The sequence below is a fragment of the Adelges cooleyi genome, unplaced genomic scaffold, assembly GCF_023614345.1.
Source record: "Adelges cooleyi isolate 19-005CV unplaced genomic scaffold, UGA_ACOO_1.1 ACOO_flye_CR_arks_rails_tigmint_CR_PRNA_30, whole genome shotgun sequence".
In the NCBI taxonomy this organism is placed as follows: Eukaryota; Metazoa; Arthropoda; class Insecta; order Hemiptera; family Adelgidae; genus Adelges; species Adelges cooleyi.
Genome location: NW_026095971.1, coordinates 9,237,333 through 9,254,657, shown reverse-complemented (window position 1 = coordinate 9,254,657; position 17,325 = coordinate 9,237,333). Strand labels below are relative to the sequence as shown.

The following is a 17,325-nucleotide window of genomic DNA, read 5'->3' as shown; positions in this document are numbered from 1 at the left end:
ATGGAAACAAAACATAAGCCCTTTAATGTTTACCGCTCTTGAGCGGACACGAAAATGTTTCCAAAACACAAACATTCTAGTTTCAATATATACATTTCTTGAACATTTACATTTATATTCATATTAAATCCTCTGTGTCGGTGGGACAGCACTCGTAGCTTCACATCGATCACCGATCTAGTCTTCAGGAGCCGGTGGTACAGTACCCGCCACTCCCCTTTGTCTCTCTCTCGTCCTCTTCTTTCATTGAGAGAACTGCATTGATATAGTCGGCTACGGCCCTCCATTAGTCGGAGGATCTCAGCATATGGTCTTCCACGTTGTCTGGCTCCCAATCTATACCAAACTTTGTCTCCAGTGACCACCCGAGTTGCTGCCATCGATCACACACGAAAAATGTGTGTTCGGCATCGTCCCAGGGATGCTGGTAGTAGACACGCTGAGGGTTATCTAGGTGATTAAACCTGTATAAGTAGGCTCTGAAACATCCATGGCCCGTCAGAAACTGCGCGAGATGGTAGTTTATTACGCCGTGTGTCCTCGATGCCCATCTCTTTGCATCGGGCAGTATCCGACGAGTCCAGGGAACCCTTGTTTCCACGGCCCACTTCGCCTACCATTGCTGCAGCGTCTTGTCTGTAGCTCTCACTTTGGCCTCCGCCCTCGTTAGGCCTTCCGCCACAAGGTCCAGTACCCTACCTCGCTGTCGGACATGTAGATGAATGGGAGAGATCCCACACACCACGAGTACGGCTGCGGCAGAGACGGCCCTATAGGCACTTGCCATCCTTAAAGCCATGGTACGCTGTGGGCTCTCGATAGTGTCCCTTTTGCGTTGGAACACTAGCGCACTGCTCCACATTTGTGACGCATATAACAACTGACAATGGACCACTGACGTAAGTAGGGCACGTTTTGCTGATTTGGGTCCCCCAACATTGGGCATATGAGTTATGACGGCCAGCGTGGCTACTGTCCTCGATGCCTTGTCCCTGACAGCCAGAAGATGGTCGCGAAACCCCAGGTTAGAGCTCAGCTCAACACCTAGGTATTTGGTTGTCCTGCTAAGCTCTACAGTCTACACGTTCATTCTGCAGGAAAATGTTTGGTTTCCTAAAGCCTCTCTTGTTTGTCATCACTATGATCACTGTCTTTCTGTGATAAATTTTAAGTCCGTGCGTCTCCAACCAATTGTCCACCATGACCAGCGCAGGGTTTATCGCCATCTCCAGCGGATCCGTCGTGTGACCAGTGCCAATCACGATTACATCGTCCGCAAAACCTACCAGCTGCACTCCGACAGGAAGGTCGAGTCTCAGAAGGCTGTTATAGAATATGTCCCACAGTATCGGTGCAATGGCAGACCTTTAAAGAACTCCACAATACACCTCACTGGTTCCTACTGCCGTATCTATCGATCGGTTACTTAGATATCCCCGGATTATGTTGACCAAATAGCCGGGAATCTTTTCGCCTCCAAAGCCTCGCTGATACACAACCGCACACAAATCTCGTCTATACCATGGGCCCAAAATCCTTTCTCCTAAAGGGGATAGAATTTTCTTCTTTATTTCACTTTTTCAATCAGTCTTAGGGATTTGGGTCTGAAATGGCAATACATTTTTATAGACAGAAAATCAACGCTAATAATAAAAATTAATTTTTAAGCACATAATTGTCATTAAGTACAATGCTTTTATCGATGTTTGTATTTTTATCTGAGAACAATGGACCTCCTAACTCACTACTACTACTCACCTACGTCTAATACTTTACAGGAAAAATGTTACAGTATCTGCTGAGTGCTGACACAAATAAAAAACACATTATTATAATCAATACCTTCTCAGCTATCGCATTGAAGCTAAAAAAGGTATTTACCCACAAAGTAGATTTACACCCAAAATGTAATTACATTTAAAAATTGGTGAGAAAATATTTATAGTATGATATAATAACTTTAATTTTTTATCCTAAGAAAGCAAAATGTTTTTTGGGGTTGTGAAAAACATAATATAAATTTTGAACGTACTAAAAAAAAGAATTAAAAGACATTAGTGTATTATATTTACCTCTCCTATGAAATGTTGGTTAGTCTTAGTGCTATTACTAAAACATTGAAACATGCACACAAAAATGTTATTTTCCAAATCAGATTTTCGTTTACCTAGTATGAAATATAACACTAAGAAACAAGTAGAGAAGTGAATGTCAGTTAAAGCACTATGCTGAATTTTGATGGGTTTCTTAGAATATGTTTTTGCGAGTAAGAATAATGCTATTTATACAGATGGCCTGTTATTGTATTTTTACTGTTTTACATTTAATATTTTACAAACGGTATTACTTATTAAATAAATAGTATTACACACTATTTTGAGGTCGCAATAATACCATTATGCGATTCTATGATATTTCAATTAACTCACTGTACTAGTAAAATACTAAAAATTGGTAAAGCTTATTGACCATAAAAACATTTTTCACAATTTACACAGGTATAGCCAAAGAACTATATTAACATTGAGCACAAAAGAATACAAATTAAATGGTTGTAAATTTAATACATCAGTTTAGTACTTTCAAAAATAATTTTAATTCAATCTATCACACATATTATTATACATAATTATATAATAAATAATTTATTAAAGCAATACAATTAAAAAAATCTAAATTATTACATTTTATTAGAAAAAAAAAATATATTAAATAATATTTCTTAAATAAAAGAATCAAAATTAATAACAAAAAAAGCACAAACAAAAACATTTAGTCGTAAATCACTTTGGTAAAATAACAGAACATAATATATAAAAAACAAGTATAAAAATAATACACTAGATATACATAATCATAATTTTAATTTTTCAAGTAATTTTAGTATACTAAATATTAAAAAAACCTATAAAAAATAGTTTTATTTCTCGGCCAAAAAGACCAAAAGTTGTATTATAATTTAAAATTATAACAATAGATTTCCATTATTTAATTCTTAATAAATATATGAAATAACTAATTATTAAAAAAATTAAAAAATGTAATGTACTACAATTATTTACAAAATATTAATATAACAACAGGAATTTGAATGTAAACGTTAGAATGTATATTTTTCTTTTCGTTTTTATTAGTAAAATATATAAATAAATTAAGAACATAAATAATAATACAAATATATGTAGTTAATGTAAAACTAATAATTATAAACAGAGTATTAAACGTATCACTGTCAAAATTTATTTTAATCTATGTCTGAAAAAGCAATAAAGTCGTCATGTCCATCGAGAGGCCTGGCTGATTCGCATATTAAACATTGATTTACCCAAATTTTACTTACCTTTGGTACATCAGCTCTTTGAAGTTCTATTGGACAATTTTTATCTGTTAATATAACAGTGGTGTGGCTTGTTAACGGCTTTTTTATCCCTGAGCATAATTATAAACAAATTAAATAAATAGATTCCTATATATTTTGTTATTGTTGTAAGTATAAAACTAGTAAGGGCTCATTTAAATGACTTACCGTTTTTCCACGATGTATAAACTATGGCTCCAGTGAATGTCAACAGTGAAGCCCAAAATTTGGTTTCCCATTTTTCTCCCAAAGCTACATATATTATGAATCCATCAAATATTTTTGAACGGACCGCGTTTGGAGAACGGTAAATCATTTTCTTTTGTTCTAATGAATAACCATTTGATATTGGCTTAACACCAGATATCACTTCATTAAACATTCTTTTCTAAAAAAATAAATAAAAATAAAATGTACTATCAGTTATGAATCAAATATCATAACAAATGAAAACCAATCAAAATAATAATAACCAGTGACAGTGTCAAGGCCATAAGCAAACTAAAAATTGAATAACTCTCTCGCAAAAAAAAAAATATTTTCAACTAATTGTCATTTGTAAGATAAAAATAGTGCAAAATTTGTATAGAATTTAAAGTAAACAATAAAAACCAAAGATGCAAATCGTTGATTAAACAGAAAGACAAGGGTAGATCATTATACAAAATTTCACTTAATAGCAAGGTAAATCAGAAACAGCAAAGGCAGTTCATGTAAGGCTTCGTTGCCACTTCCTAGGAAGGAGATTTTTTGATGGATTCGTTATCTGGGGTACTGTTTGTCAGTCTATTATCAGAGAGGGGGATAACGGATCTTTTTTTACCAGACTATTTCTCACCCGGCAAACAGAGCACCTGTAGGTGTAAATCAAAAAGACAATTTGTTTTCTATACAACAAAACAATTTTATGTTTTATATCATTTTGCACACTATTCATCTAAAAACTACAAATTTTCAACAAAATTAAAAAACTTAATTATTACAATTTGTAACTTTCATGAAAAAGTATTATATTTAAGAAAAATTATGTTTAAATACTTACTCCTTCAACTGCTTGATGAATTAAATTTATATGGTAGGCTGGTACACCAAGAGCTAAAGCCAAAAAAAAATTGCAGGTTTGTGATGGTGTATCTGTGATGAGGTAACAAGATTTCAATAAGCTTTTGGGTACTTCATTTACCCGCCGAAATGTTGTGCCACCATACTTCATTATTTTTTTATTCAAAGACCTTTTATCCACAGCTGAAGCATCGTAAGGATCTTGAGCTAGAAATTGTTATAGATAATTATTAATTTCATATTGAAATGTATTGGTATATTAGTTATATAAAGAATAATATCTTGTACAAATAAAATATTAAATAGAGTTTTCAATATATTCATATTTTTCTAATTTAATTGATAAATATAAATCAACTAATGTACTGAGCACAACTGAAGGACCATGAAGAATGACAATAAAATTCATTATTTCCAAATTTCCAGTATTGCAATTTAAAGTTTCACAACTCTTTGCTTAGGTATCTTTAAAACGCTACTGTAGCGCGGAACTTGAATTCTTTCTCACCACTCGATTGTTTGGAAACAAACCAGAAGAATCAAGATGGTGCAACTACTCATTTTTATGAAAAACTGACTATGATTGTTTTTCATGCAGCCCTTCAATTGTAATAAGCAAAACAACTAAATTGTTGATACTTACTTGTGTCGTCATTGTCTTCAGAACTCTTGTCACTATCATCTGGCATTGGCCGTCGTTTATATTTTGAGTAAGTTATAACAAAATTTAGATTGGAAAATACTTTTTTAATTTTAGTATTTTCATTACAATCTATTTTGGTCACAGATTCAGCAGATGAATATTCACTATCGATTTGAGAATCATTCAATTTTGACATATCAATAGTACATACATCTTCCCTGTTATCCCTACAAGTTTTATTTATAAGCAAAATTTAATTAAAATTACAAATTGTGTAACTTACTCAAATTCAGATTCAGATAGAGAACGCCTACTATGAGCATTAAAACCAGCTTCTACGGTAATACCAGTACTCGTACTGGGCACATCTTTAGGCTCGACATGTTTAGGAAATAAGCATTTACGTTTTTTTTCAACATCAGTTTGCTTACATTTTTTACGTTTAGTTGATTCATTAGCTGTTTTATTTAACAAGTTTTTTTTTATGTTGGTTGAACGAGATAGTCGAATTCTTTTACCCGTAGACGCCTCAGCTAAAAAATAACAATTATTTATATCATGTACTACTACTATTTATCAAATAGCAAAATATAGTTATATAATTTAAAGTATTTATATTTTATAATAGATTTGGATCTTTAGATAATACAAATATTAAGATAACTACTATAGAATTTTAAATCTATAATAAAATCAGCAGAAATGAAGTCACAATTGTTGCATAACTGGTAGTAGAAAGTTGATGAATACAGAAATTCAACATTTAGTTTTACATTTGGATGTTTTTAACAGGTGTCCCAAATTTTTAAAACTAATAGATAATTGATAATTATATAATATATTATTCCATGGAGTACTATTCTTATATTTTATTGTATTCCATTGTATAAGCTCCTATTCAGAAATGGGAAGGAATTGGTTCTACAACATTAGGTTTATGTTGTATATTATAGTTTTGTGTCCGGACCACTCATTATAATTTTTTAACCACTAATTTTGTAGAAAGTGTATTGATAAAAAACTTGTTATTTTATATGGCATAAAGTATAATAAATTCACCCGTCCCCAACAATCTGATGTGTAGTAAAAAATATTAGCTATTTCTCTCTGAAGAAGTGGCAACTTTGTTCTAACTTTGCTTTTTATGTGGTAGTTTTAAGACCTGAAATAAAACTACAATCGATCTCATTTTTATCTACATAAGATTCAAGCAATTAAAAAAAACTGCAACAAGTATTTTATTACCAAGTAAAAACCAAAATCAATAACACATCATTATAATAAATATAATATAACATTATTGCCTATTATTATTATTGTTATTTATATTGATATTAGTTTTTACCATACAAAGTTTTGCTTTGAAGAATTTTTTTTTTTACTTAGTTATAATAATTCCTAAGGATGTAAGTAATTAAGACCTTCCAGGCCTACTATACTCCATCCATAATATAAATCAACCTCATTGTCCTGGCTAGTACCGACAAAAATCAAAAAAACTATTTTTTTTTTAAAATATGTATTTGATTCCGCATTGATCGAATTCATAACAATAAATATTTATGAGGGGGGGAAGCACTTTATAAAATGTTTTATTTTTAATTGCTAAGGTTAACAGTTGATAGTATACCAAAAATATATTATATTGCCTGTAAAATCAAGGTTTTTGTAATTCACTGTACATTTATTCAAGATTTTAAAAAGATATTGCCAGGTTTATTTTTTCAAGTGTTCCTGTATCTCAGAACTGAGATATTTTCAAAAAAAAATTTCTAAGCTTTTCTTGCCCTGAGCACTAAAAATTAATTTGTTCTTTTTTCTTATGATCGAGCCAGCAGATATAAGTATGAGAAAAAAAAACCATTTAATTTGGTCAGCAGTTTTCAAAAAAAATTTTCTTAAAAACCTTCAAAAGCACATAAAAACGGACTCAATGCTAGCCTCCTAAATAATTCTTCTAACAGCAATAACAATTTTAAAGAACACAATATTTAGTTGATTAAATAAAATTACTTACAAGAGCTAAGATCATGAACATTTTTATGAACTGTTAATTCTTGTACCATTTTGGCTTGCTCCGTGTTCAATACTAATTTTTCAAATGGAACATCAACTATTTCAGAACCAAAATCAATTTTGTACTTTTGTTCGTCATCAATTATTCTGATAAGAAAATGTTTAAATCAAAATCATTATCAATGGGTGCAAAAATATTTTAGTAAAAACAATATTTACTTGGGAATTGTGATGATATCACCAACTTTATATTCTTGTGATACATTGTCAATGACTCCAATGGACATTTCTGTTCTTAAAGCATCACTGTGTACGAGACCATCTTCAGTTAAGGACTTTATAAGATGGTCAGACAAAAATTCTACTTTAAATTTAGGAAATGTTCTATCAATAATAGTTGCTGGATAAAACATTTTGTCTCCAATCCAATACGCAAATACTTTTGATCCTAAAATATTAGACACAAATTATTATTACTGACACTATTGTAAAAAAATTATATACCATCCAATTTAAAGTCAAAAACTCAGAAGTCAAGGCATTTTGTTTAATATTTAAAAGTAATACACACCAATATCAAAGGAAACTGTTATTTTGCTATCAATTACAAGCTGAGTATCAGGTATTTGTTCCAATTCTTGTTTTGTAATAAGTTCATTATCTTTATCTTCAGTAATCTAAAATAAAATATAAATATTTAGAGAAAAAATTAGCAATAAAGGAATATAATTAATAATATACAATTGTTTCTTTTTCCAGTTTAACGTCATGTGTTTTATTTATTTCTTCATTTTTTCTTTTACTGTTTGAATTTTTTGTATTTTTAGAATTACACATTTCTGGGTACCTGTAGGAAAAATAAATAATAAATTAGCATACATTAATTTACACTAGAGTATTAGATTATTTTTACATTGCAGTGTTTCCTTCATATTTTGCATCATTATAATCTGGTAGATGTTTAACAGTCGGAAATAAATATTTGCATTTGGGACATGACAGTGATGTGTAAGACAAATTATTTTTTGACATTAAAGTAATTTTCTTTTGTTTTGCTGAAATAATAACACCATTATTTTTTTTATGTAATATACAACTGTTAAACAAAATTATTAGAGTAGATAAAAACCAAGACATTTGTTTATGGTAATTTTTTAATGGCAGTTCTGACATGCAATTTCAACCTTCCGCCCCCAATTTTATGGCTAATCAGACCACTTATTATTATTTTTATAGTTTGATTATTACTGAGTAGACTATAGAATATAGACAATAACAGTTCAATAACTAACAAAATTATATTGTTTTTAAAAATATAAAAACTAAACATCTAAATTTATTAAAAACGGTCAAATTTGAAAACATTACCACAAATATATTATAAAACTTAAAAGTTTTATAATATATTTTAGAACATCTTAATTTTAAGATAAAACATAATTTTTATTTTTTTAATATAACTACTTACATTTTATTTGCTGTAAATGGACATTTGAAGAACTACTGCTGCTTGAAGATGAAACAGATAAAATAGAATAAGAGGGAACTTTTGGAATTAAAAACTTTTCTTCACTGGAATAAAGCGTAATCAAAATAACATAAATTTTACTTTAAGTATAGGTACAGTTTTTAAAATAAATTATTATTATTAGTAGTAGTATTCTTTATTATTATTTATTATAGTCATTTAACTATTATAATCTTGATCTATCATTATATATAGAAAATATTAATTTTAACTTTGTTTTTTTTTTTAAAGCTCTCATTTAGTTCTTTAAGTTTGTGTACTAGTGAAAAAATACATGTCTTTTGAGTTTCACCTTGCTTCCCTTCTTAAAGCCTCATACTTTGCATTTGTATGTCCCATTCTAGAATATAGTTCTATTCTCTTGGACCCTGCCACATCTAGGGCCAGAGCCATGATTTAATAGGTCCAGAGGTGCATTTTGTCTTACATTCCTTGTTCTTCTAATGAATACTCCCTGTCAAAAAGGTTCTTAACATTCTTTCCTTGTCTGAATGTACATGCACCAAATATGTCATTCCTTCTGTCTCAGGGAAAATGTATTCCGCGAAAATGTATTATCTTCTATTCCATATAAACTATAAAATCCCTGTACAGTCCACTCGCTCGTCCTTCCAGTAATTTGTTCTTCATTTTTCTACAAACTACTCGCTGAATCTAAATCGTTTAATGAATACAGCCAACACTGAAACTTTTTTCTTTAGGTAAAATTTGTATGGATATTGTATTTATATAACTGTTAATAGTAATTATTAATTCTGTACTGTATATATAATCAACTGGGCTTGTGCCATTAAATAAATAAAAAAATAAAAAATGAGTATTTTAATAACAATTACCATACAATTACATAGATATTTGTTATAACCAATTTCACGTAAATTTCACAAACTACACAGATAATTTGCATTAAATTCTCAAACTAAAACATTAAGTACATGAATACACATGTGGTTTTAACTAGATACAAGAACTATTTGGACATTCTGTTTCACATATTTTTGTGTATATATGAAACGTGAAGATGTAGTTTTATATTCAGTTTTACAAAAGAATAAATTAAAATAATTTATGTTGTAAAGTATTTAAATAAAAATATTAGAATTTCATAATTTTAAATATTTTACAACACTATTGATATTTCAATTTAATATTAATATTTAAAATAACAGGAATGGTAAGGAAATTAATATTAACATCCTTGAAGTCCCATAATAAATTGTTTTCTTTTTTGTACTTACATTGTTGAACTTATTGATGACCCAGAGTGATCGGCAATGTAACCACTGAGTGAGCCTTCAGATTTCACATCTACTTTGAAATATGGATCAAGTATTGAAATCTGAAATAAGAAAAATACATATTTATAACAGAACATGTAATCACCTATATTCTGTTGTAAATTCAATGCATTCAAAATGTAAAAAAAACATCTAATACATTAATTTTTGTTTTTTTTTGTTATAGGCTGTTAGCTTTTTGCTTTATGTAAACACGTACAGTAGGGACATGGAATGGGCTTCCACTAAAAATTACAGGTGATTACCCGTCCGGGATCAAGCAACGATAGACACAGATTAACTTTGGGTGCCAAGTGACAACCGAGATAACCACTCTTTCGCATCATGCTCCTAACACATTTAATTGTTATAAATGTTTTCAAAAACAAAATTTATTCTGGCTAAACAAGCACTTATCATTACAATAAAAGTAGTTAAACAAATTAATGAAATAAAAATGGAATTAATACCACAAGTATTAAGTATAAATATTATGTATTAAATATATGTACCTCTATTATTTTTGTGTCTTTTAGTTTGATGGCAGCTATACATCGTACATACTGAATATCAGTTGAAATGTTTATATCATCTGTTTCTTCATCAGAATCCATTGGCTAAATGAAAACAAAATACGACAAATAAACAAAAATAAAAGAATAACTGTTAAAACTAATGAACAATCAATTTATGTTTTAAGATGGACGAGTTGAATACAATTGATGTTTAAATACCGATTTAAGTTTATCTTCTAAGGTCTCTGCTGATGATGAAATTTCTATGTCCTTAATTTCTTTAGAATAAGTTCCCTCTATTATATTATGATTACATAAATTTGGAGGAGTTACCATTGTTGCGTGTGAATTCCAATATTCTGTATCTAGGTCGATAACAATAATTGAAGAAATTAATAGTACCAGTGGTATATTTCTACTTGAAAAAAAAAACATTTATTAGCCAACTAAAAAGAAACATACCATCACTACTAGCCATATTGCATTTAGTATTTAAATATTGAGAACTTGTTACTATCATGTCTTTGCTGGATTGCTCATTATTTTCATCTATTTGTATAGCTGGCGGAACATCAGATAGCTCTGCTATTATATTTGTGTTGTTAGTAGGCAGAACTACATCGGCATTGTTTAGTTGGTCCGTTTCGGGGTCGTCTTCGGTTATGATTGGATCAAAAATTTCTGATTTTAGGTCGTCCGAGTTGTCCATTACAAGAGTTCTCGTGCCGTTTATAATAATGACTTAATAATATCAACGACTCACGCCAGCCACTAGTAATTGCTAATTATTCCGTAATAAAATATTTATGCTTTGAACAAGCTGTAAAGGGAATCGATCGAGACATGCCGGGATTCGGAGGGTTGAATCTAGCCTGCAGCCATAGGGGCTCATAGGTGCGCGGGTAGATAATGGAGGTAAAAAATAAAATCTGATAATAGGTACGTAATGTTTATACCCATTCGATTTTTGTTTATACTTGTTGGAAATCCAGTCTGTAGCTGCTAGCCCCAGAAACCATGATTGTTGATAAGCCAACATGTCAAAAACATAAGAATCCTGTTTTTATACCATGTTTCATATTGTTACCAACATTTTACAGATAATATAGTCTATTAGTGATAAGAAATGTTTATAGCACGGTAAGCACGTGACATTTTCAAATGGAAAATTCAAGATTGGGCCGCTAAACATTCTAACCATGCCGTTGTAATTTAATGCCGTCGTAACTTAATTTCTAAAATAGTAAAGTTTAAATTTGTGAAATGTCTTTTAACAACAATAGAAATAGTTTCGGGCGAGGAGGAGGAGGTGGTGGTGGTGGATTTAGGGGAAGAAGTAAGTTAATATTATGCTACTATTTCAAGTGTGATTTCCACATAGTTGTAATAGTTAGACGTACTAATAAATAATACGTATGCAGTGTGATTATTCTATGCTATTAAGCTATGAATTTTAACGGAAATTTCTTTTTGTATTGATTTCAATTGCAGCTTAATTTTTATTAGTAAACTGTATTAAACTAGGGTCTAGGCATCTGTTATGAATTTACTTTTGGAAATGTGGTATCTAATATTTAATAAAAGATAACAAAAACGGAATTGAAAACATTTAAAAAAATACACAGAAACAGAGCTGAGGAGGTACTTGTTTTTTATAGATTTGTTTGTATTTTTTGATCTGTACATATTCAAGAAATCGATAGTTCTCACTGGTGTGGAAAAATAAAACAGTTAGGAATTCAAAAATGTGTTAAGGTAACCAGTATCAAAATTTGGTGGAAGTAGTTTTATTTTCCCCAACTATATCAATCCTGACACAATCATAATGGGTATTAATTAATTGGTATTTAAAAAGTAATTCTGCATCATATACGGGTGTGAACTTTAAAATTTCTTGACAAAAACTCTTTAACTACCTGATGAATTTCTTAATGTAGCAAGTCTTTAGATCAGAAATCATACTCAAAATATATTTCATAAAGCTGTAAATATAAGGTTAAACCCTTCACCTAACCTAACCCTTTACCCATACTTGTAGAATAGGTGAATACATTTTTTCAAATTAGACTAAATGATCTAAATTCAAACTATTAAAATATTAAACTATTTTTATTAATGAAAATCAAAAAGTAAAACTCAATAAAAAACACAAGTTATTATAAAATGATTACTTGTTGATGTTTGATATATTTTTTTCATGTAGCAGTAGTCATCAATTTAGCTTATGACACATTATTTTTTAGAAATAACAGTAATTTTTTAGTTTACATATTTTTTGAAAATATATTGAATAGTTTTTTTACATTATAAATTGTCCAAATAATTTTTTTAACGTTCAGTAGATCGATGATTTTGACATTTCTGACTTCAATACGCTCTGTCGTCAATATATGCGCCAACCCATCTATGTTAGCTTTTTTTGTTGTAATTTAGAATACTAAATTTCTTAATGAAACTATTAATTTAATTTATAAATAATAATTATAATTTTATCATGAAACTATAAACCATACAACTTGTAAACTTTGATGAAACTACTTATCTATTATAGTTATGTTGGGTTGCATAAACATTTTATGAATCAATAGTTTGGAAATGGCACTGAGGCACTTTAAAACTAAAAAATGTATAATTTTTGTGCTTTATAATTGTTACAAAATAAACATTTAATGACCATGCTCCAGCCTAATATTTCTAATATATTTGTAAGTTATAAATATAATACTGATATTATACCATTAAACTTTTTTTAAGGTGATGGAGGTGGACGAGGAGGAGGCAATTTTCGTGGAGGCGGTGGTGGAGGATTCCGTGGAGGAAGAGGTGGATTTAATAAGTTTGCTGAACAAGGTCCTCCAGAAGAAGTATGTATCTAAGTTTATTATTTTATTCTTATCCAGAAATTAAAGATGCTATATTTCTATATTGGTCATTTAACCGAAAGTGGTACATTAGAATTCATGGCATTCCTTATCATTATTTTTGGCATGTCTCGAAATTTGTTTATAAGGGTATATTCTGGTTAACAAAATGTCTCATCAGAATCATTCATATGCTTCATTAACAAAGGTTAAACAATTAATATATATTTTATCACAGCACTAGCTCATTCCAAAGACTATCCATTAAGGTTGATCCATTCTAGAGCGCTTGAAAAAAAGTGACATTGGAATAGTATGGCAGCACTGTCTGCTAAAGGATGATTTTTCTTTTAAAAAATACTAATCATTCAACAGTAAAATACAGGAATCACATTTTATGACTATCCCACTATTGGTACTTCTAACCCCCCTTTGAATTTGCTATCAGGATAGGGATTATTTGAGAAGTAATTTTTAAAGTAGTGGGCAAACCTTATTCTGTCTCCATAACCAACGATAACGTATGGGAAACAGATTAAAATTTGTAAACATTTGGTGATAGTTAAATTTATGAACAACTCACATCATGTAGGTAATATCTTTATTGTAGATTAGAGTAAGGTGTTATCTGGCGGTACATCCATATCATTAAAATTCAATTTTTTCATTCCTAAAACTACCAATATAATTACTGGTTCTATGGAAATTCTTAGACCCCCTTTGTCTTACTTCCCTGGAAATGGGGAAATTTAATGGTTACATTAAAAACAAAATGTGTCAATGACGACCTTGTTTGGATTTTTTTTTTTTAAAAAAGCACATATTTTTGTTGTAAAATTTCATTATTGAAAGTGACAACTTTTTGCGAAATGATCCACTTATGAATATGTCTGCTCCTTTTAGCATCAGTTTATTAAAATGATGCTTAAAATTTAAAAGAATGTAATTTACAAGAATTGTTCAATACAAAATTCTGCACATTTTTCTTCACCTCCCCTCATTTGATTGATCTTTGGGAATGTCACTAATGTACACAGAATTTTCAAAAATATAACTTCTTATTTAATACACTGGTTTACTCTTATGGATATTTTATTGACTTTTTGAGCTATTTATAAAAAAAATTAACACATTTATTGAGTAACAAATTTAGAAATAGTCATTTTATTAATAATAATAATTTATAAAATACTATTTCTGTAATGAAAAATGTATTATGTGTTAAATACTTTGTAGTCATTTTAATATTGATCATTATTTATTACTGTAGGTAATACCTCTCGGAACTTTTACTCATGCTTGTCAAGATGATATAATATGTAAGGCTGAAATGGAAGATGTTCCCTACTTCAATGCACCTATATATTTTGCCAATAAACAACAAATTGGTAAAATTGATGAAATTTTTGGAACCTACAGTGACTATTTTGTATCCATTAAATTGAATTCAGAAATTAAAGCACAGTCTTTTAAAGCTGCAGACAAGGTAGTATAAATGTAATTTGTTTTACATGGGGATTATTATTAATATATTTATATTTTTACAGTTATACATTGATCCTGCAAAATTATTACCACTGAAAAAGTTCTTGCCTCAGCCTGGTGGTCAAAGAGGTGGTAGAGGAGGCGGAGGCGGGAGAGGAAGAGGCCGTGGTGGTGGTCGTGGAGGTGGTGGCCGTGGAGGAGGTGGCCGTGGAGGGAGTTTTGGAGGTGGTTTTGGAAGAGGAGGCGGTCGTGGAGGTGGCCGAGGTTTTGGCGGTGGTCGTGGTGGAGGAGGTGGACGAGGAGGAGGTGGCCGTGGATTTAGAAGATAGTTATAAATATATTACTGTATGTACATGTTATTTTCTGAATATTTTTTCAGAAATTATTTTTTATAAATGACAAATATGACGCTAACGATAATGTATTTTTTATTTCTCCATGATTTCTAGGAAAAATATTGAAACTACAATTTAAGTTGATTGATATTGTTAGTAAATTACATTTGATTAAAAAAAACTTGATTTACCGATACAATTTTTGTAATTATTATCTCTAAACAATATTACAAAAACAATATAGTACTATTATACCATTATGTTTAGTTTTTATATTAATAAATTGAAAACTAAAAATTTCAGCCAAAAAAATGGTCTAAAAAATGATTGACTTTTCCATAACAATGTGTGGTTTCATAAAAATAGAACTACATATCAAAATATAATAATTTTCTTTAAAATTAAATCTACAATGAAGTAGATGATATCGCATCATTGAGTTCTTTTAAAACTGTAATTTTTCATATAATATGTAAATATTAAGGAATCTACATAATTATTTTATTTTACAGGATTAATAAAATAGCAATTCAAATAATCAGATTTTTATATTGACCATAGGTGTTCATGTTTTAGAAAAATAAATTGTGATTTATTATAACATCTAGTCTAAGCAATTTTAAGAGAGGTCACTTGGTAACTTTTTAAGAGTTACCACTCAGTTATATCACTCATGAATACCTTACCCATGTACAAGATAAATTCATATAGTTTTATTTATACTTCAATATTTACTAATTTTAATGTATAACAAGGTTTTTTTTTAGTAGGATCTAAGTAGTAAACATCACTGATTTTGTGCATAGTTGAAAAATTATTTCATTGGTTTTATTACAAAAATTCGTTTTAAGTACAGAAATTACCTGCTGAATATGGAATTTATTTAAAAATTGTTAATTTGTGTAATTGATGATACCTAATTAGAATAAATAAATAGATGAACCTTTCACTTAAACAGTAAATAGACGGATATCATATTTTTATAAAAAGGAAAGATTTAAGAAAGTAAAGCGCTTATTACATTTCTGTTGTAAAATAGAGAATTTTTCTCACAGAAACTTTTTTAAATTAATTAAATGGTTGTAGAGTATATTATGATCATAGTAATATTGTTCTTGTCTTGTGTTCTAATCAATGAAAAACAGAGTGATTGACACGAATCAACTAATAGTTATATAATTGATGTAAGACAAGTAAATATTTAAGTTACAAATAATGATCAGTGATCACATAATATTTATTAATAGGTACGTGTAGACTATAGGATGATGCATAATAGAACTTGTATGATTCCTATTCGTAATAAATAACAATGAAGCTCAGAGGTAGTATCTATTTTTAATTTAATTTCAGTCTATGCTTTTATAATTTAAAAATGATCATATTGTTGGTCATAACTCTCAATACAATGTACTATTTATCTACACAATAATAAACATTATGTAAGTCTTGTATCGTTTCATAGCATGGAAAGTGGTTTCTATTCGATATAACAATTTCTTTTATGTATATAAAATAAATAACTTTTTAACACGCGGTTACTTTCGTTACAATTCTGTGGTGCCTGAGTAAAGTCTTAAATTCAAAACTATTAGATATAAAACTTATTAAGTCTTACACTTTTACCCCTCTCTCCCACAACTACGAACAAATGTATCCTATGTGTATAGGTACTAAGTATTTAACCCCATTTGTGCAATTTTTTGATTTATACCTTTTAGTCTTTTACCCGAGCGCCACAAAATTATAGAACTCAAAACTATACTGGTTATGACCGATGTTAATTGTTTTTAAATTATAATACCTAATCAAATAATAATAATACCTATAATACCTAATCAAAAATATCCAATTTATCAGACACGAAAACTGGTTGATGACTAATAGATTTAAAATGGCAAGAGTTGTATAGGACATTGCATTTTATAATTTTTCAAAGGCTTATAACTTTCCAAACATATTTTATCGTTATTTAAAAAATGTAATATTACGGTAAACCATAGAAAAATGCAACTTTTGTGAAACGTTATATTAAATAAAAAGTTAAGTACAAGCTTTGAAAATTCATTATACAAGAAAGATGAAATAAATCGACGTACCAAAAAATAAAAAAATTTCTCAGGACTACATCATAGTTAAATATAAATATACATGTAGTAGGTATATATAATTTAAGATTTTGATTTAATAAGCTAGAAATATTACGTTATAGTTTTATTCATGTCGAATTATTTTCGACATGTAT

General features: G+C 29.3%; 2 protein-coding genes across 2 annotated transcripts; one reads left to right on the top strand and one right to left on the bottom strand.

Moving 5' to 3' along the window:
• Positions 1-3,086: 3,086 nt before the first annotated feature.
• Positions 3,087-11,420, bottom strand: LOC126838047 (TP53-binding protein 1-like). Its single transcript, XM_050572141.1, has 15 exons — positions 10,862-11,420; positions 10,619-10,764; positions 10,397-10,501; positions 9,846-9,946; positions 8,548-8,651; positions 7,993-8,134; positions 7,821-7,926; positions 7,651-7,756; positions 7,299-7,527; positions 7,081-7,226; positions 5,347-5,596; positions 5,064-5,290; positions 4,401-4,627; positions 3,527-3,746; positions 3,087-3,429 (listed from the first exon to the last, which is right to left on the bottom strand). The coding sequence occupies exons 1-15, from the start codon at positions 11,106-11,108 to the stop codon at positions 3,245-3,247; spliced, it is 2,541 nt and encodes an 846-aa protein (XP_050428098.1). The 5' UTR covers positions 11,109-11,420; the 3' UTR covers positions 3,087-3,244.
• Positions 11,421-11,528: 108 nt separating this feature from the next.
• Positions 11,529-15,340, top strand: LOC126838065 (probable H/ACA ribonucleoprotein complex subunit 1). Its single transcript, XM_050572171.1, has 4 exons — positions 11,529-11,735; positions 13,154-13,263; positions 14,531-14,746; positions 14,808-15,340. The coding sequence occupies exons 1-4, from the start codon at positions 11,663-11,665 to the stop codon at positions 15,072-15,074; spliced, it is 666 nt and encodes a 221-aa protein (XP_050428128.1). The 5' UTR covers positions 11,529-11,662; the 3' UTR covers positions 15,075-15,340.
• Positions 15,341-17,325: the final 1,985 nt, after the last annotated feature.

Excerpts from the sequence above, each read along its gene's own strand:
- LOC126838047 (XM_050572141.1), bottom strand. The coding sequence starts at position 11,108 with ATGGACAACTCGGACGACCTAAAATCAGAAATTTTTGATCCAATCATA. Across the intron at positions 8,652-9,845 it reads TCATCAATAAGTTCAACAAT|TGAAGAAAAGTTTTTAATTC; the intron begins GTAAGTACAAAA and ends GCTTTATTCCAG. Across the intron at positions 8,135-8,547 it reads CCATTTACAGCAAATAAAAT|CAAAACAAAAGAAAATTACT; the intron begins GTAAGTAGTTAT and ends TTATTATTTCAG.
- LOC126838065 (XM_050572171.1), top strand. The coding sequence starts at position 11,663 with ATGTCTTTTAACAACAATAGAAATAGTTTCGGGCGAGGAGGAGGAGGT. Across the intron at positions 11,736-13,153 it reads TGGTGGATTTAGGGGAAGAA|GTGATGGAGGTGGACGAGGA; the intron begins GTAAGTTAATAT and ends ACTTTTTTTAAG. Across the intron at positions 14,747-14,807 it reads CTTTTAAAGCTGCAGACAAG|TTATACATTGATCCTGCAAA; the intron begins GTAGTATAAATG and ends ATATTTTTACAG.